This window comes from Cervus canadensis, chromosome 22 (genome assembly GCF_019320065.1).
Source record: "Cervus canadensis isolate Bull #8, Minnesota chromosome 22, ASM1932006v1, whole genome shotgun sequence".
NCBI lineage: Eukaryota > Metazoa > Chordata > Mammalia > Artiodactyla > Cervidae > Cervus > Cervus canadensis.
Genome location: NC_057407.1, coordinates 25,948,622 through 25,970,212, shown reverse-complemented (window position 1 = coordinate 25,970,212; position 21,591 = coordinate 25,948,622). Strand labels below are relative to the sequence as shown.

The window sequence follows — 21,591 nt, the reverse complement described above, 5'->3', positions numbered from 1 at the left end:
ATTACAACAAATCCCAGGATTGAATGCCTCACCTGAATCACTTCCCTATTGACTGAATCCATTTAGACTCCTCTCTAATTTAGCAGAGTGTTTTTATTAAAGCCAGGCATACAAACATCAATTATCCAAGCTGCATCTAATTTCCTTCATCATTTATTTTCCTTCTTTGGCTGTCAATGGATTAGAAGACATGATTAGAATTCAGCAGGAAAATAAAAACAACAAGAAAAAGAGAGAAAAACAGTTCGAGAAAAACAGATGCTTAAACAAGAGCAACAACATTCAGAATTAAAATAAGTTGTGATTAAAAGAAAGTCCTTATCTTCTCTAATGTAAACACGCTTGCTTGATTTTTATCAGCAGTGCTTATTGCACTGGGACTGAATTAGCCGTGTGAACTGGAAGGAGCAGACGGAACCCAGCAGTGGTGCTCACTATGCTTAATGTATACACTGCAGTGTGTTCTGAGTGCAGTATAGTATTTAACTGTCTGCAGTAATCGTTGCGAAATGGATGGCTTATTGCTGAAGTCTTTCTGTTTGTTGCTTCCAGCCAGTGTCAGGAAGAGAAAAAGAACAAAGGCATTCAGTTCATTTTATGAACTTGTTAAAGGTAGAAGTTTGTTTCAGATGACTGATACTGATGTTGGAGTGGATACATTTATTTAATTATCCATTGCTACAGCCTAGGTGCATTAATGCTGTTGATGAGAACAAGAAAATGGTCCAACAAAGGAAGAGATGTTAAACTCTGAAAAGTCACTCTCAGAGAAATACAATATGATTTAAAAAAAAAAAAAAAAAAAGGACAGGTGGTTGCAGTGAATCTGAGAATAACCATCAATCAAATTGTGTCTGTGTCAAGGGGTGGCAAGCTATGAGCCATGGGCCAAATCTGGCCTCCCAGATTTGTTTTTTGTGAATTAAGTTTTATGGAAACATAGTAGCTTATTTATTTACATATTGTCTAGGACTGCTTCAGTGCTTCAACAGCAGGCTTGAGTAACTGAGACAGAGCCTGGCCCTCAAGCCTCAAATATTTACTAACTAGCCCTTATCCTGGAGAAGGCAGTGGCAACCCACTCCAGTGTTCTTGCCTGGAGAACCCCAGGGATGGTGGGCTGCCATCTGTGGGGTCGCACAGAGTAGGACACGGCTGAAGTGACTTAGCAGCAGCAGCAGCCGCCCTTATCCCAGGCTCCATAGTGTATGTAAAGAATCCATTGCCAGTGCCGGAGAAGGGTTTGATCCCTGACTTGGGAAGATCGCCTGGATAACAAAATGGCAGCCCACTCCAGTATTCTTTCCTGGAAGTCCCATGGACAGAGGAGCTTGGTGGGCTGTAGTCCATGGGGTCGCACAGAGTCAGACACAGCTGAGCACACACACCATACTAGTTAGTCCTTACGAGAACAGGCGTGCTAACCCCTGGTGTATGTCAGCAGTGCCGCCAAGATCACCCAGCTGTTGCAGACAGCTCTGCATGTGATGTGGTGAGAAAGAGCCTCATTGATACTGTGACTTCTTAGTAGCTAAGAAACCCTAAACTCTCAACCTCAGTCTATCCATGAAATAGAGGTTCTAAACCCATCTTATAAACTTAATGTGAGTGCACTGTGGATGCTGAATAATGATAGTTCCCTTCCCAACCTCCCTGAAGTCTGCATAGATATATGGAGATGGAAGGCTTTTCAAAACTCATGATATTTGCTCTGTAAGACTCTGATTTGGTTCCTGCTGCTGTAGTCCATCTCGTTTCCCAGCGGTTCACATTGGAAGTCCCAGCCTCCTGATACTCCTCCAGGTTCTGTTCAGTTTTTCAAAGGCATCAAGTTCTGTCCTGCCCCCTTCACCTTTGCCCATAGTGTTCTCTGGTCTTGAAGTACTTACTCCTCATTACTCTCGTAATCTACCTGGCCTCTTCTAGAGTGTCCTTCAGATACTGTGCTAAATCTCACTGCCTGCATGAGGCCCTCCCTCAGCACGCAGTGTAACAGGAACCTGTCCTGTGATCTCAGAGTACCCAGTCTGCCTCGCCTTCATGACTGATAATCAGCGTTTATAATTTAATATATACATGTAGAATATTTCTGGTCTGTTGTATAAAAATCTTTCTTGTCGAACTAGCTGCCGACCACACTTTATGGTTAAAAGAGTGCCTAGCACAGAACAGGCTCTCAAGAATATACTTTTCATTCAGCAGTCTGTGAATACTTACCTTTCATTAAAAGGAGCCAGGATAATCTTAAAGAAAAAACAACTGAAGTTTTGATTCTGATGACATAGTGGGTGCATAATTTGGTACAAGTCACTTTATCTCTCTGAGCCTCACTTTTCTCATATGTAAAGTGTGATAGATAATATTTACCTCATATGTTTATGGCAGAATCAGATCTGATAATGAATGAGACAATACTAACCATAGTATGTATTGTGGGACCTCAGTAGGTTTAATGGCTCCAAAAGACATTTGACAGTAAAGGTGCAGCTCCAGTGATTCTCCAGAACTTTGGTACTCTCAGTTTTTTTATCTGTAGAATGAGGATAAAAACTGTATCCATCTCGTATACTACTTATGTGTTTAGTGTGTTAATATATGTAAAATAGAATACTGCCTACTGTGACCTGCTAAATGCCTAATTGCTGCTTTGGTTGCTAAATCATGTCTGACTCTTTCAAGACCCCATGGACTATAGCCCACCACACTCCACTGTGCATGGGATTTCCCAGGCAAGAATACTGGAGTAGGTTGACATTTCCTTCTCCAGGGGAATTTCCCAAGCCAAGGATCAAACCTGCATCTCCTGCATTGGCAGCTGGATTCTTTGCACTGAGCCACCAAGGAAGCCCTTAAATACTTAGTAAGCGCTAGCTATTGCTGTATTTGAGATTATTATTAATATTTTGATTCTTAAAGATTTTGAACACTTTCCTGGGGAAAGTGTACATTCTAACAAAATTTTATAAATAGTTGCAAAGAGTTCACAATTCCTCTGAAATTTACACTGTGCTGTCAAACAGTCAATCCTAAAGGAATCAGGCCTGAATATTCATTGGAAGGACTGATGCTGAAGCTGAAACTCCAGTACTTTGGCCACCTGATGCAAAGAACTGACTCATTGGAAAAGACCCTGATGCTGGGAAAGATTGAAGGCAGGAGGAGAAGGGGACCACAGAGGATGAGATAATTGGATGGCATCACCGACTCATCAACTTGATGGACATGAGTTTGAGCAAGCTGTGGGATTTGGTGATGGACAGGGAAGCCTGGTGTGCTGCAGTGCATGGGGTCACAAAGAGTCAGACAAGACTGAGCAACTGAACTGAACTGATCTGTATATACTGTACATACCTTTTGCTGTTATCTGCCTTTGAGGCCAAATTCTAAAGGATGGGACTTACCTAAAATTATGTCAAAGAATTTCTGTGTGTGTGAACTTATCTGACTGAGGTTCCCTAGTGTTCATTGTTATTTAGTCGCCAAGTTGTGTCCCACCCTTCCACAACCCCATGGATGGTAGCCCATCAGGCTTTTCTGTCTATGGGATTTCCCAGGCAAAAATACTGCACTGGGTTGCCATTTCCTTCTCCAGACGATCTTCCTGACCCCGGGATTGAACCTGCATATCCTATGTTGGCAGGCGGGTTCTTCACCACTGAGCCACCAGCGAAGCCCCAGTGTTCAATTCTCAAAATGATTACATCCCCCAAAAGGGTTTTAGTTGTGATTTTTGTTTGTTTTCCGGTTGAGAAGAACGTGTTAAATACCAAAGCTGTAGCTTTTGTTCTTTTGAAGTTCATTCTTTACCTTTGATTGTGGATTAAAATCTGCAGCTGGAGTGTATTTTGCAAAGCCAAACACACACAAACATTTGAAAAACCTGCAGTTGCACTGCCCGGCCGCCTGCAGAGCAGCCAACAGCTGCTACAGACCCCTCCTTGGCAGTGGCTGTCCGTGGTCCAGGGACCTGTGCAGTGGATCTGACACCATAACCTCCTCACTAGATGATCTTTACTTTTGTGAAACAGTAAATAGCAACCCTTGTAATCCTCACCCGAGAATTTAGAAAAGCCTACTCCTGAAAGCACTTAGGAATCTTTGGGAGAGTTTCGAATTTGTGAATAGGCCCAGTGCCAACTTTTAAAAACATTCCCTTTGCCAGAGGAGAAAAAAGATTATTAAAAGTTTGTGTTGGTATTGTCATGGAGCAGCAGTTAGGGGTTATAATAATAAATGATCACGTGAGGCACACATTGCATATTTGACATGCTTTATAAGTGCCAAATAATAATGATGATGATGTCACAAGGCTTTCATTTTCAAACTGTCTTAATTTCATTCTCAGTTTGAGATTGCAGATTATAGTAGTTAATTATAGAAATTAGCCCAAAGTGAAAGCTTAAATCAGATTTCCATTAAACTGCTTGACTACAGAAAATTAGTTTGTAGGAGGAGATAACCACATCATCTCTGGTGGTGTGGCGTCTTTCCATCACCCTTGTGGTGATTTCATTGTGGTGCCCGTGGTACACCATGTTTCCCAAACAACCCCATGTCCCTGAGCTAAGCGGCCTGTTCAGTTCTGTGTCTTGCTTTTCTTCTTGTAAACATCTTAACTGCTTTGTTAGTATCACTCACACTCTTCCTCTCCTCCTCTTTCTCTCACATACACATTCTGTCATGCTCTCTCTCTCACTGGTGGTCTTTCTTAGTGTCTCTCATGCTCTCACATGGTTGCTCTATATTTTTCATCTTACATTTGCTCATGTACTCACTCTTACCCGTCACTCCCCTTTCCACCCCAAGGGAGACTTGCAAGGCTTGCCTTCACCCAGCTCTGGGAAAGAAAGGAATAAGCCAAAAGAACCAAGTTCCCATCCCTGGCTGCTGGTGACTTCCAGTTTACCTCACCTGCATTTTCTCAGGTTATTTCCCCATTCAGCCTGTAGGTCCTGAGTGAACCAAGTTGGGTAACAGCTCTGCCTTCATCCTGGCTGCCCTCTATTACCTGAGTTCCTGCTCTCTCTTTCTGTTTGTCACCTGGAGCATCACGTCTTCCAAAAGGCCCCTCTTGCTACAATAGTCTGCACCACTTGTGGTGCTCTGGTCTTAGCTCCATGAGGTTATGGAGCCAGGACTGCAGTTGACAGTTACTAGTCTGACTCTAAAACTCGTCTTTGTTCTTTGAGTACAGTGATGACACCTTACTCATCTCCATATCCCAAGGACTTAACTCTGTTGTGTCTAATATAAGGGAGATGACCATTAAGTGTCTATTGAAATTAATTTATTCCAGTCTTTATTATTTATTAGGTGATTGCACTATGTCATGGATTGCATTAGCTTCTTATTAAAACAAACAAACAAAAAACTCCTGTTTTAGAGGAGTACAGAGGCAGCCCGCCCTGAATGTTGTGCCTAGGGCATGGAGATGCGGAGTAAATATACTACACTGGAGAACAGCTGTTCTTCTTTCAGCACACCTAACAAAGTCAGCTACTCCCTCACCTTTCGAAAAGAGGACTTTTCTGAGCGTTCAGTACCAGTTGAAGTGGTTGACTTACTTTTAGGTACAAGTTGTTGTATGAAGAGTATCTGTTTTTATTTGTCAGATGCTGATTAAACACAATGAGAGACTGACGTGAAAGATTCATAGGTACTTCTACTGTATAAGGCAATACCAGTATCACAGCTCATATCTGATACTGACTCCAGGGTATACATCTACTGAGTTGAACTGGATCACAGGGCCAGAGGCATCTTCCTGCCTCTGGTCTCCCACTCCTGCCACTGTGAATGACTTCACATATGTTTGTGGTATGTGGTGTGACTACTCTCTAGAATGATTTTATGGTTTTAGATGGATTAAATAGAATAATTCACTGTAACTTGATGACACAGGAAAGCTTCACTGAGAATTTGTTGACATCTGAACTCATCCTTAAAGAATGTACAAGTTGGATCATGGCAGAGATGTACATGGGCCAGTGTGTACTTTACTAGAAAGCTTAGTTCTTCTACAGAAACTGAGTAAGCCTCAGCTGTTCCTGAGTTTCTCTCTTGGACCCTGTGGAGTCATTATTGCTCTTAAGTGTATTTTTCTTCCATTGTTCTGGCAAACTTCTCTCCATCCCACAGCTATTTGGAAACTACTGCTGTACCAAGCCTCAATACTAACAGCATTTAATGGCCATCATTAGAAAGCAAACTTCTGCTTACCAGTCGGCCTGCTGTGAATAGTAATGGGAGATTTCTTTTTTGGGAGTAGCCCCAATCTCTTAATTGGTTTGAAAAATATTGCTCATTTATTTTATTCTTAAAACATTACCTTTTTGCTGAACTTTAATAAGTTCATTTTTCTATTACATTCAGATTCAACATAGCTGCAGTCTGCTGAAAGGTTTCCTTCTTATACATGCTGTCTAGGTAACCTGTCCACTTTCACCATTGCTTACGTCAGTAAACTCATGTATAAATATCCATAAAGTACCTTGCATGCCCAGTTGCTTCATGTCCAACTCATTGCGATCCTATAGACTGTAGCCTGCCAGGCTCCTCTGTCCATGGAATTCTCCAGGCAATAATAGTGGAGTGGGTTGTCGTGCCCTCCTCCAGGGGATCTTCCCGACCCAGGGACTGAACCTGGGTCTTCTGTGTTTCTAGTACCACAGGTGGATTGTTTTACCACTGAGCCACCAGGGAAGTCCCATAAAGTACCTTATAGGCATGTAATAAGCATGTCATGTGTCTAATCTCATTTAGGCCTTTCAATAACTTTATGGACTAGGTACTGTTATTCCCATTTCATAGGTGAGAAAGCCGTATTCAAGATAGTGTATGTCCCTTACCCAAGATTCTAGCTCTAGGAGCTGGCATGAATGGGGTATCTGCAGGCCATCTAGAAGCTGACTTGGAGCCTCACCTCTGCTGCTTGTTAGCTGTGTAACATTGGGACACATTGTGGGGGTTTTCTGAATGGCTTTATCTGGTATAGAGGGTTAATCCTCACTGTACTTACTGTACATACTGTGAGTATCAAAATTAAAAATGAGAGTTCATGTAATGGCACTTTTAAAGCAGTTAAGTGCTGAACAAATGTAAGGTGTTCTTTTCTCATATGTTTTGTGTAGTTAATTTAACATATTGGAATAAATGGAATTTAAAAATGGCATGCAGCACACACATATATGCTTTGCAATTAGTGTGGCAGAATTTAATTGTCACTCCATTGTTGGAATTTTGATGCCTCCAGCTTGATGAATAGCCATTATCTGTGGGTGTTATCAGTTAATCTAGGTAATGAATTCTCTTCATTATCTCGTTCTTCATGTTAATTATACAGGATTTTCTTAAACCTATTTATCAAGTCAGGGCAAGAACAATTTTTTTTTTGGGGGGCCCACGTGCCTTTGAATATGGAATATGTACAAACAGGTTAACATGATGGGTTTAAATTTACATTTCAGAAAAATTCTTGTCAGTAGCATGACTTTTCCTATATCTTTACTTGTAGTGTAAACTTGTATCTTTATTGGGAGGGTATTTTTTTAATTAAAAAGGTCATTATCTAAGATTATTAAGCTACCTGTGAATTTTAAGTATTAATATATACCTCTGGCATATCAAAGAAGCATTAAGGAGGCATAGAAAAATTTTAATTTTTACCTATTAACATAAAACAAATAATGTCACTAGTTTTGAAATATTTTAAGAGGTACCATGACAGGTAAAAATTAAGTATAAACCATAAAGAAAAAAGATGTAAGTACATGAAATTTTAAATGACACTACTTATAAAATAACAGTACCAGACAGTAATATAAGACAAAGCAGAAGACAGTATATAAGAAATAAGTGGCTTATTCATTTTGAATTTGGAGAACTGATTGATAAGATAATTTGGGTTAATATGGTAATGTTATTTAGTGATATTTATTAAAGTACTAAATTTTAACTTTCTTAACATCTTGGTCTTTGTATTGTGTTTTTGTTTTTTTTTTAAGACAGCATTATTTTAATTATCTTTGTTATTTAGCCAGTTACTTGAGGGAATGTTGACTGTCAGCATTTTGATGAGCACCTTCCTATTTTGATTTCAGGTTGAAGCCATCCTAGTCAATATTTTTGGTGGAATTGTCAACTGTGCCATCATTGCCAATGGGATCACCAAAGCCTGCCGGGAGCTGGAACTCAAGGTGCCACTGGTGGTCCGGCTTGAAGGTAAGTTACCACAGATGTCCACGGTGCCAGGACCTCCTTCTTCAAGATCAGGTGACCAGCATGGTCACAGACTTCCTGTTTTGCATTCACAGACTTCCTGACACAACATAGAGAAACACTGGGTTACGAAAGATGTCACAAATGCAGTACAGCAGTACCTCTCTGAACTTCTAATCTGGTTTGCAACTCTCTAAGAATAGCGTATGTTATAAGTCTCCAACTTTTCCAAACATATTCCAGAGGGGAGCCCTTTTACTATGAATCATATCATGAGTTTGATGTTCTGGGAAAAACACTCTAAGAAATGCTGCTCCAAGAATTTTTCAACATGCGACAGCAGAGGTTCTCAAACTTTTTCATCTGACATCCTTACTTATTAAAATTGAGAAACCCAAAGACCTCTTATTTATTTTGGGTTATATCTGTCAATATTTATTAATTTACTTAATTTATTAATAAATTAGTTTGGTAATAAAAATAATGACTTGGAAAATTTTAAATACTTATTTTTAAGTAATTTAATTTTTATATTATACATTTTATATGTAAATATATATATAGTATATAGTTATGAAGAATAACTCTGTCTTTTAAATTTTAGTAATAATAGCGTTGCTTTATGGTTTTACAAATCCCTTTAACATCTAGTTTAATAATTGCTTCTACATCAGAACTTTTGCAATATGTTGTTTTGGTAGAAGTATATGAATAAAATCTGGCCTTATAGAGTCATATATCTGGAAAAGTGAGCAGTTTTTGATAATCATTTTGTATAATTCTGAACATTAATCCTTGTTACTATGCTAAAACCTATAAGTAATAATTTCCTTATTAAAGATTAGTTTTAATGAAGCATCTGAAACTATTTCAATGAACTTTTTATACTCTGTTATATTAAAATCCATTGGTCAGTCTTAGACAGTAAGTGGATTTTACACATGTGTGATTTATTGATCATTTGGAAAATTTTGTATTGTTCAGATCTTCCAAAGGTTAGCACATTTCAACATACAGTATCAAAAAATTCACATCTGTTAATATCACACCATTATGAGAAAAGCTTCTAAGTATTGAGAAGTTGTCAAGGTGGTGGATGCAAATTTTCCAGAATTCTAATTTTCATTTGAAAATACTAATTTTTCTCAGTATCCACAGGATGGTAAACTGTTTTCCTTGCAGTAACAGTCTTAATTCACCCATTTTGGGGACAGTGTCTACCAGATAATCTAAGACTGAACAAGCGTAGTATGTTCTTTGTTCTTCCAAGAAGAAAATAGTATTCCATGGAAGAGTGGGGATTTTAGCTTGCTACTCAAACAGTTATAACATGCTTTTCATCATAGTTTAGTATACAGCCGAGTGCTTTTTTTATACTGCCCATTTGATCACACAGAGTATTAGAAAGATGTGTACTCAAGGGTTGAAAGTTAATTAAATTGCTATTTTTTTTTCATTAAGGACATTCTTACTTGAAAGTGAAAACTTTTCGTTGTGAATGTGAGGTGGTGAAAAATAAAATGAATACTAGTACACACCAGTGCTGCTTGATCCTTACTAACATGCCAGCAGTTTTATCCACAGTTGCTTCATCAGGGCAGATGCCAACAAAGAAGTGTTATTATTATTATTGCTACTTTAAAAACAGTTCTTACATCACGGACCTTGCCCAGGGTCTGTAAACTACACTTTGAGGAGCACTGTAATGGAGAAGCGGAAACAGATAGTTTGATGTGAAAACTATGTAAAAGTCCCATCCTCATCATCAACAAATTCACGTTACAATGATCAAGCAGACTTTAGGAGTATCATTTTGGGGGCAGTTTAATTTGTCCATTCACCATGCTGGTGTTATAATTGCTTAGAGACCTTCTTCTTCTTAAGATAAAGTCCAGGGATATTTTGACACTAACTGTGTAGCACTGTATTCTTTTGAAGTCTAACCTCCAGAGCAGCTGCAGTCCATTTTCCTCTGCTTGCTTCTTTCTTTGTGTCCCTTTCTTCTCTTACCCTCTACCTCCTTGAGATTCTCTACCTCACAGACTTAGATGTACACCATATGGACTTGACAGAAATAATGATCACAAAGGAAAAATGAAAATAGCAGGGGTTCCAGTTGGCAAAGTTTAATATGGGCCTTAAAACATATAATTGAATTAAAAGTTCTTACAAATGTAAATGTGACATAATTGATCCCAATAAAAATAATTTCAATGAAAGGATAATGATTGAAATGATTGGCAAGGCTGCAATGAAAATTCATCAGGTAATTAGTGTGTTCATCAGTGTATTTATAACTCTAATTAAAATATTGATCTCAAACTGTTTACAGGGTCAAAATAATCAGATTCTAGAAGTCAGCTCTTCATGTGTTCTTAAAGGGGAGCAGGTCTCCATGAGCAATTCAGGGTTTGAAATGTCTTAAGTCTATTAGACTATTGGATTTGCATTTTTTTCTTTTTCTTTTTTAGATTTGTATCTTTTAAATTAAAACATTACCAAGGTACATGCTTGTGGTTTTTTAAATTATTTAAGTGATATTATAAGTACTATGTGTAAGCCATTGAGCTTTAGACATTAAGGAGTGTGCTTAGACCTATAAGAAGTGATGTCAGTTACTAGATAACTGGGGAAGTAAAAAGTAAAATTAACAGTGCAAGCTAATATATATATATATATATAAAATGTAAACCATTGTTTGCCCTAAGAAAATCTGCTTCTATATTAGTAGCAGTAGCTTTTGGGGCATCTCACAAAATCACCAGCCTGGCTTTTGGAAGTGTTCATACCTAACGGCAACCCACTCCAGTATTCTTGCCCAGAAAATCCCATGGACAGAGGATCCTGAAGAGTGGGCTACAGTACATGGGGTCACAAACAGTTGGACACGACTGAGTGACTAACACTTAAGAATGTCCACCATATCATGGGGAACTGAAGATGAACTTCAAGCGGATACTGGGCCCCAATGTATGTAGCCTACAAATGTGGAGGGTGATGTTTTCTGCCAGTCCCCTCATTTCATTGTCATAGTTTGCTGTCTTGGCTGTGATATTTGATTTAAAAAATACAGAAATTTGGCGATCATATTATCCATAAAGACAACCAGGTACAAACCAGGCTTTGTGCTCTTTATGCTAAGGAACTAAAGCATGTGTTCTTTAAGTTGTGCTTATTGTGGCTCAGCCCACATTCATTTTCATACCTTGTATTTTGTTTTTTGAAGTATAGTTGATTTAGATGTGTTAATTTTTACCATATACATGTACTTTTTCATATTCTTTTCCATTGTGGTTTATCACAGAATATTGAATACAGCATATCCTTTTTTAAAAAAACTTACTCAATATTGACTACTATAATTATAGTACATTTACAGATATAAATTAGCAGTGACATGCTATAAAAGGAGGATTTCCAAGCTGAACATGGAAATAACTAAGCTTTGAATCTTTGAAAAGAAGGAAGAAGGAGGAAATTTGTAAAGGACCAGAAGCAAGTTGTCAGATCTGTTACATATTTGGGAGTTGGTACTGGGATCATAACAGAGGCAGAAACTGAAAGCCAGAACCTGAGTAGATCAGTAGGCTCTCCTGGAGAAAGCATTGTCTTTGTAGCAGCATGTTATGAATGAAAAGAACTGAGTGGGACAATTAAGTTAGTAGCCAGAATTTACAGTGTTAGGTAGAATCTAAAACCCAGGCAAATTTGCCAGATAGAGGTAAAATTGAATAGGAACAGAGCTAGAAAAAGAGATGAGAGAAAGCGGGGCCCTAAGGTTTAAATCTATGACCAGAAGAACAATGGCACAGTTAATGGACTTGGGAAAGTCAGAAGTGGAAACTAGATAGAAAGACTGGGAGAGGATGACATTAGGGTGTAGTCATCCTTTATTTGCTCAAACTACTGCACAATTGCACTCTTCTCACATGCTAGCAAAGTAATGCTCAAAATTCTCTAAGCCAGGCTTTAACAGTATGTGAACCATGAACAGTATGTTGAACAGTATGTTCAACCTGGATTTAGAAAAGGCAGAGGAACCAGAGATCAAGTTGCCAACATCTGTTGGATCATAGAAAAAGCAAGAGAATTTAAAAAAAAAAAATCTGTTTCATTGACTATGCTAAAGTCTTTGTGTGGATCACAACAAACTGGAAAATTCCTAAAGAGATAGGAATACTAGCCCACCTGACCTGCCTCCGTAGAAATCTATATGCAGGTCAAGAAGCAACACTTAAAAGTGGGCATGGAACAACAGACTGGTTCCAAATAAGAAAAGGAGTACGTCAAGGCTGTATATTGTCACCCTGCTTATTTAACTTACATGCAGAGTACATCATGGGAAATGCTGGGCTGGAGGAAGCACACGCTGGAATCAGGATTGCCGGGAGAAATATCAATAACCTCAGATATGCAGATGACACCACCCTTATGGCAGAAGGTGAAGAAGAACTAAAGAGCCTCTTTGAAAGAGGAGAGTGAAAAAGCTGGCTTAAGACTCAGCGTTGAGAAAACTAAGATCATGGCATCTGGTCCTATCACTTCATGGCAAATAGATGGGGAAACAGTGGAAACAGAGAGAATTTATTTTTGGGGGCTCCAGAATTACTCCAGATGGTGACTGCAGCTAAGAAATTAAAAGACGCTTGGTCCTTGGAAGAAAAGTTATGACCAACCTAGACAGCATATTAAGAAGCAGAGACATTACTTTGCCATCAAAGGTCCATCTTGTGAAAGCTATGGTTTGTCTAGTAGTCATGTATGGTTATGAGAGTTGGACTATAAAGAAAGCTGAACGTCAAAGAATTGATGCTTGGAGAAGACTCTTGAGAGTCCCTTAGACAGCAAGGAGATCCAACCAGTCCATTCTAAAAAGGAAATCATTACTGAATATTCATTGGAAGGTCTGATGCTAAAGCTGAAACTCTAATACTTTGGCCACTTGATGTGAAGAACTGACTCATTTGAAAAGACCCTGATGCTGAGAATGATTGAAGGTGGGAGGAGAAGGGGATGGCAGAGGATGAGGTGGTTGGATGGCATCACTGACTCAATGGGCATGAGTTTGAGTAAACTCTGGGAGTTGTTGATGGACAGGGAGGCCTGGCATGCTGCAGTCCATGGGGTCACAAAGAGTTGGACACGACTGAGCAACTGAACTGAACTGAACATCCTTTGAGATGAAGCTGTAATATCAGATGGAATCTTCGTGGTGCCAGAGATGTAATATGGGGATCCAAGGCGAAGTATGATAGACAAATGGACAAGTCACCTCCATTTTGAAGATAAACCATATTCAGGACTCAGGGCATTGGGAATTATTCCTCAGTAGCATAGCTCTGTTCAAATGAGAAACCAGTCAAAACCCCAAATCCCTTGTCACAGAAAGTCTTGTTCTCAGTACTTTTAGTGGGGAAGAAGTTGCTAACCACAGGGCCCTCTCAGGAATTTCTCTTAGACTCAGTTTAAATGTTTTCATTTGCTTTCCTATTGGTCAGAACGTAAATTCTGTACCTCACAAATCTCTGCATTCAGTTATATATTACCTAACCTTAGAGTATCATTGGATCCTTCTGTTTTTCTAAACAGAGCAAACTCTTCTTTGTCTCTGGTAACAGAGAAAGGCAAAGTGGTACAAAGAAGCAGAAACATTTTGAAGAAGTCTAGTGATAGTTTCTGTTTAACTTGACACCATACTTTGTTTTAGCTGAGATAAACTTCAAAAATAATGTTTTTTGTATTAGTCCTAAAATTGGTTCACATTCTCAGAACACCCACCATTGTCTGCCTGGTTAGTAAAAGTGAGATGAGAAATGGGTGTCCACCATCCCAGCATCTTATGAAAAGCCAAGCGATGACACATGAAAGTTAAGTGTGATAGAAAAACCTTATCAGAGTCTGAATTACAATAATAAAAAATTATTGCTAATATTTATTAGCTGCTTTCTAAGATACTTTGACACATAGCTGTAGAGTCTGAACAAATGTGAGGTTTTTAATGATTCAGATTAGAGATATTTCAAAAGCCTGATAGTGTGATTCATTACTAGTTTAGTATCTTATTTCCTATAAATAGAGAAGATGGCCTCTCTTGGCTGTTATGTGACTATTCAGAAGAGCCAAGTTCCTTGCTGTAAGTCTGACCAGCTTGTGGGTCCACATTTTAAAGACTGTGTTGCCACACATGGTGTATTAGAAATGTGCAGATGTGAAAAGTTTTATTCAATCAAATCAGGCTTTATTTAGTGGGATTTTGTGGACAAATCTTTGTTCTCAGCTGTATAATAATCACAGGCTGTTTTATCAGTGGATAAGGAAAGGATTACTCTCTGAAAACTTGGCGACTTTATAGTTACATGTATTTACCTGCCTTATCAGAATAGACTTTACCAGCTGAGATACAGGATTATTTTTATGTAAAAGACACTCGGGTAAATGGAACAAGCACACTTTTGTGGGGAGTTTAGCTTTTATGGACACTTTGTTCCTGACATGAATGAAGAACAAATGAAATTAGTTTTATTTTTTCCTTCCTTTTTGAAGTGTATACAGACTTGGCACAGAAATTACTTAGATGGTTAGTTTAGCCCAACCTGTGATCCTGCTGAGAAGTGTACAGACATTATTGACAACTTGGTGTGTTCAGCGTGCAGACGTGTTTTTGCCAAGGCTCTGGATTTCACATGGGAAGTTTTATGGTGCTGGATCAGAATCTGCTAAAACCTTCAGAGGAGTTTTCTTTTTCAGAATTCATTTTTCTTTCTTACTATCCCACTTCAATCTGCAGCTAACTTCTGTGTCTCAGGTATGCCTGAAGAAGAATTTACTTTTCTCTTAGGTGTTCATTATAATTCAAAGTTAAGTTCATAAAGAAGTAATAATGAGTCTAGACAGTCTTTAGATTCGATTCTGTTTCTCATAGCCAAATCTCAATTTGATTTTTCTACTCAACACCAAAATTTTGTTTCAGCAACATAAACATCTTGCTTTTCTTTTGCCACGTCTTTTTTTTTTTTTTCTTTTTAATTTTTTTTTTTTTTTTTTTTGTCATACATTGATATCAATCAGCCATAGATTTACACGTATTCCCCATCCTGATCCCCCCTCCCACCTCCCTCTCCACCCGATTCCTCTGGGTCTTCCCAGTGCACCAGGCCCGAGCACTTGTCTCATGCATCCCACCTGGGCTGGTGATCTGTTTCACCATAGATAGTATACATGTTGTTCTTTTGAAATATCCCACCCTCACATTCTCCCACAGAGTTCAAAAGTCTGTTCTGTATTTCTGTGTCTCTTTTGCCACATGTCTTTAGAAACAGGCATCCCTTGTGGTGTCCCTCCTTATCCTTCCAATCTCACTAATGTTCCCTAAGCTTTCTAAAGTTACTGAGAATGTAAACATCCCTGAGTCAGAAACTTTGTCTTCTGTTTATCTTATTAACACTTTCTTGAGAAGCCTTCCTGAAATACTGACAGATTGGACCCACAGCCAGAGGTATGCACATCATGTGTCCTTCTTAGCATGGACACAGGAAAATTGCTGTGCAATGCTTTGGTCTGCTTAAGGGGAAAAAAAACCCTGAGCATTGAAGCATTAAGAGACAGCCACGAGCCTTCAGCTCTGTCCATCTACTTGGCAGCTGTCCATTCATCACGGCTTCATTTATGCTAGGATATGAGAGCTGGAGAGGAGAGTGTGATTGTCTTTGTGACTCCCATCAGAAAGTCAGCTATGGCAGATTGACTGTGAGCGACTAGCTTGGAAAAGTTTTCATTCAGAAGGTTTGTGCTCTAGGCTTGCTGTTTATACTCAGACTGCAGAGACTAAGGGATGCCCAGCTGCGTGGTGGCACCATCCTGGGCAGAATAAGTGCAGATGCCCAGCAGGACTGGCGTCTGGCTCTGTGTTTGATAGCACTGCTGGCCTGTCTGCCTTTTTGCATTTTCCTACTGTGCTCTCTACCAAGTTTTCTTCTTCTCTTCTTTTCTCAGTTCCTGCTCCCTGCAAGATGAGATGGACCTGGTCCTCACCTGCACCCCAGCCTCCCCGAGTACATCTTCCCTTCTCTCCACATTTCAGTTCTCATGTGGCTGTCATTGGGAGCATGGCTCCTGGATGAGGGTTCTGATGTTTTCTGTCAGGGCATGTCTTTCTTCCTCTCTTTTTGATTCTCATTTTTCTTCTGTCCCTACTCTTCCAGTTTCCATTTTCTGCACACCCCATTCCTCACCTGACTTTGTGCCTCACCTGACTTTCTGCCTCACTCTTTTCATCTCCTCACTCCTTCAGTGTCACCTGTGGGTGCTTCTTTACTGGGGCCATTTTCACTTCACGTTGACATCTGTCTCCTCTCCTCCTTTTTATCACTAGCATCTTCTCCCTGTGTCTCCTCCATCATGTTTAATTCATCATCACCAGGTTAAACAAAATGAGCCATTGGAGACAATCCTGTTCTGTCAACAAGACTTAAATCCTCTCGTTGTCTCAATCGATAAACACTTCTAAATGCTTAAACTTTGCCACTCTTAAACCTTAGACCAAGTCTCTCAGGACCTACCTAAAGTATTAGACTAGTTAAAGCTTTTTGCGATCTAATATTTAAGTTTCCAGACAAAGAGTCTACTGTATTTGGCAATTTGAACTCTCATTTTACCCCTCGGTAGTTTGTGTGACTCACTGAAATTTATATCATGTTGGACACCTGCTGCCTTGCACGAGTGAAAGCCTCCTGCACTTCAAGGAAGCAGTCAGTGTGATTACAGGACTAGGGCTCCTTTAAGGAAGATGGCCTCTGTATTGTGCAACTTTTTTTTTTTTTTTTTTTCAGTTTTATGGATGTGGCAACTTTAAATTCTCTGACCACCTCAATAAATCAGATGTTTAGTGTAAGGTTTTAATGGCATTGCACTTGGAAACCTCCCTACTCTGACCTTCTCACTCCCTGTTTTTCTTTCTTGGTGCCTCTACCCTCTCAGCCTCTCACTAGGGCCAGCCTGCTTCCTCAGTTCCCTAGAAGTCCAGATCCCACAGATTGTCAATCTTCTAAGCTTCCATGAAAACCATCCCTCCTATTGTCCACAGCCCATTGAGCCAGACCATGTTATTGGGATCTTTGAGGGGACCAAACAGATTTTTCCCCATCTGGGTTCTGATACTGTGAGAAATAAGAAAAAGGACAAAGGAAAAATATCACCTCCATTCCTGGTAGAGAACTTGAAGTAGATAACTTACTATATACTAAAAATGAGCTGTTACTCTGCCTAACCCCCAAGTTAGGCAGCTGTCCACAGCCAGCCATGGGTACCGCTGGTCTTAGGTGGGCCTCCCTCCCCTACACCAGGGCAGAATGCTGAGTGGCAGAGGTTGACCTGGGCTGACTGTGAGCATCATGGCAGAAGGAAGGCCAGAGGATGGGGCTGGGCCATCCATGCCAACTTTGTCCTTTCATACATTTGGTCAGATACAGCCCTCCACTGCCACTGTGGAGTCAGTCAGAGACGAGATGGGGCATATAATGCCAGTGACTGCCCCCTGCATGGGAGGAAAATGCCCCTGCCAGGTACATCACAGGTCATTCGTCTGCCTGAGGAGTGGACTGCCTTTTGGTCAGGTGCCCACCCCAGTCTAGGCAGTGGACATCTCTTCAGAAACAAGTCGATTTCCTGAGCAGAAGCTGGGGGTGGGGCACTTTAATAAGGAGCAATGGGGACTAGCATATCCTGAGTCCTGCTTACGACCTCACAGTACTGCCCTCTGCTCCCTGAGTATTTTCTCTGTGACCAGTCAGTTCCTTATGTAACATCTGAAAGTCGTATTCTATCAGCCATCAGAGAGAGAGAGAGAGAGAAAACACATAGGTATGAAGGAAAAGACAGCAGATTCAGTCTGTTCTGTTTTACAGGTGACAGGCATGCTCTGTGTATAAGCCTCTCCCAGAGTGCACCACCTTGAGGATGTCCAGAGGCAGAGCTGCCCACGCCGAGAGACTAACTTTCTCATGGAATGTTTTAGGACAGGAATGACAAATAGCTTTTATGTCATGCCACCTCCTATATATATATTGGCAGTGGCTGCCAGGAGTGCTGTGCCAAGGAAGATTCCGAGGCTGTAGTCCCAGTCAGCAGGAGAGAGTTCTGTGATCGTTACTGATGTGGGTAAGGAGAGTGAAGGCACTTGAGCCAAGTACTGGCCATTGTTGATTCAAAGAGAGCATAGGCGGAATCTTCATCCCTACAGATATCACAGTCCATGCACCAGAAGTAGGAAGTGGGAACTTAAAGCTGGAGAAGCACCAGACGAGACTGGGCCACAAGGCCAAAATTTTGGATTGTGCACCACCAAAATCTGCAGACTTTTTCTATAAACAACAGAATTTTTTTTAGGCTTTGTGAGCCATGTATTCCCTGTCACAATGACTCAGCTCTACCGTCATTGTGCTGAAGCAGCATAGACAATAGAAAGGAATGGGCATGGTTATGCCACAGTAAATCTTATTTTACAGAAGCAAACGGCGAGACATAGTTTGTTGCTTGGTGTAGAGAAGAGGCTAGCATCAAGACCGAGAACTCTGGAAACTCCCCATGGTACCTGTGTCTAAATCTCTCTAGACCCAACAAAGCATTTGACAGGCAATATTAAGCTCCCCAAATCTAACTTCTTCTCAGGAAAGCGTTAACAATGATGTCTACTCAGAGATTTCCCCCAGGTATGTTCAGAGCATGTGCAGTGATGCAGTCATGTCACGTCACTTCTTAGGCAGCAGCGGGGTTCCAAAGACAGCATATCAGACAGAAGTCTCACACTACCGAAGGTACCTGTGAAAACCCCTGCGATCACTGTAAGTTAGAATATAGCAATACAGGGATTGAAAGTCATGAGATGTACTGAAGGAAGGCATGAAAGGAAAGTCCACATGCAGGTAGATGTTCGGGTGAAGGAGCATTCCTTCTTTGTTAGAACATTCTTACCTGAGCAGGTGCAGACTGTAATGTTTCTTACTTGCCAGAGGGCTCCTCCCATTCTAGTTTAATATTAAGTCTCCTGAGCCTTTGGTTTACGTTAATATCTATATTACTTGTCTGAGAGTTCATCCAGTTGAAAGCAAGAACATAGGCACCTGTCCTAAGCCCTCAACCATTATGTTAGGTTTGATCCTAAACCTGCTTGCGTGATCATAAACACATACACACCATTCAAGGAAACTTTGTAAAGAATATGGCAGTCAGCTTCCTGCCACCTCCGGCTGTCATCATAGGAATTCTAGTCATGCTCACAGCCTTGGCATTTGGTTTTTTTCTTATCAAGTGAGAAGAAATCATTGAAGCCAGTAGGTATGTATGATACAGCCCCACAGGCTATCTTATGTCATCTTCAGTTTTTATAAAACATGAGGGATACACAGTATTCAGTAAGATACTCACCCAGCTACAGTGACTTTCCCAGGATGCTCAGCTAGTCAGTACCAAAATGAAGTTTAAATCTCAGCTTCCTCGTCTATGAAACGGGAATAAAAATATAGCAGCCTCACAGGGATATTCTAAGGAACAGATGAATGCTAAAATAACCTAGAATGATCCCTGTCTCAGTGATTGTCAGCTCTCATTTTTATCTGAGGTTTTATGCACAATTCAAGTAATTCCATATGGATGGACTCCTGCAAGGTGCCAGCTGTAAGATGCCCATCATCTCAGACGAATGAGGGGCCACGGATGCAGCAGGAGCTTTGCCTCTGATCCTCAATGAATTATTCCATTTCTAACAATACAATCACAAGACACAAGAGGTGTGATAAGCTTTCTAAATTTACGTGTCACCAAGAAAATGGACCTCCTCTATCTGATTGTCACTCGGAAGAATAATGAAGAAGGATCAAGGGCACAGGGACAGTGAACATTTGAGGAGGAAGCTGCTGCTTTATAGAATTTGCTTTGTTTCCACTGACCTCTCCTATCCTGGGGAAAAGGAAAAAAGACTCAATTATTCAAAGCAGGGGTCGAAGTATTTTAGGATTTATGAGCCATGCTGTTTCTGTCACAAGTCCTCAGCTCCACCACTGGAGCACAGAAGCAGCCATTGACAATCTGTAAATGAATCACTTTGGCTGTGTTCCACTGAAACTTTATTTATGGGCACTGAAATTTGAATTTCATGTAATTTTCATGTATCACAAAATATTATTCTGATTTTTTCCCAACTGTCTAAAAAATGTAAAAACCATTCTCAGCTCACAGGTGGTACAAAAAGAGGAAGCAGCCTGAGTTTGTCCCCCAGGCCATTGCACCAGCCTGAGACACAGACCTGTCATGGTTTGCTGGTTGTCTGGGTACATTATCTCTCATCTCTAGACCTCAGTTTCCTCTAGTGAGAACAAGAGACTGATCCTAAAGGAGCCCTGAGATTCCTTCCTGCACTAAAAGGCCAAGGCTGCGTGGTTGTCATGTGGTTTTATAGTCAGACAAACGCAGGTTCTAGCCTGGGATTGGCTGAGGGACGTTGGGCAAGTTCCTAAGCCCCCCAGTGCCTCAGTTGCCTCGTTTGTAGAGTGGGGATGGCAGTGATGTCAACTTTAGGGTTGCTGTGAAGATTCAATTAATAGGATACCTGTGAACCCCTCTACTGACTTGTCCAACGAACATTTGTTATACCTAATATACACTAAGTGCTAACTATTGTATTAAAAATAACTTGTATTAATTGTAGTAACTGGTTTTTTTCTTTTTTTTATGAAAAAGCTGAATTCCTATTGAAATAATACTTTTTAAAACTAGAAAGTAGTTTTCTTCATAGCCCTGTGATAAAAAGCTGGCCTAAGTGGTAGGGAGGGGCTGCACTTTTTGAACAAAACCCTGTAATTAGTGTCCACTACTGTTATCTTCTCTCCCATGTAAGGAAAACACGGAAAAAATTTTGATAAATTAACCTTGCATCTCTGTATACAGCTCTCTCACTCCACCCAGTGGCAGGAAGTAAGTGGTAAATCATATGGAAGAGACAGGAAATTTTTTTTAATTTTAATAATTATTATTGTTCTTTTTACAATATCCTGTACCAATAGAGCAAGATTTCATTTTAAACTCAGTCCCCTGTGACTCTCTATAGCTGTTTTTAAAGCCTGCAGTGGTAGGTAACCATTTAGCTGAGTGGCTTTCAACAGGCAGATATTAAGAAGTGCCTGAACGTCGACCAGCACGAGTTGATCAGTTATCTGTACAGGTGGTTATTAAAAGTGTTGTCCTGCAGCCTCATTAAAAAGCAACCCAGCCTTTAATAAATATTAGAAAATGTCAGCAGCACAATTTAAATGTGGGAAAGAGATCAGTTTTCTTGGTAATTGTGTGGATAGGCATAAACAGTCTGTTTGGAACTCTTGATTC

The 21,591-nt window shown here is 40.1% G+C and overlaps 1 protein-coding gene across 1 annotated transcript in view; it reads left to right on the top strand.

Annotated features, from left to right (window-relative positions):
* Nucleotides 1–21,591, top strand: part of SUCLG2 (succinate-CoA ligase GDP-forming subunit beta) — a 262,225-nt gene that overhangs the window by 232,781 nt on the left and 7,853 nt on the right. The window contains exon 10 of the mRNA XM_043443553.1: nucleotides 8,100–8,220. Coding sequence (XP_043299488.1) covers nucleotides 8,100–8,220 — 121 coding nt within the window. The remainder of the gene's footprint in view (nucleotides 1–8,099; nucleotides 8,221–21,591) is intronic.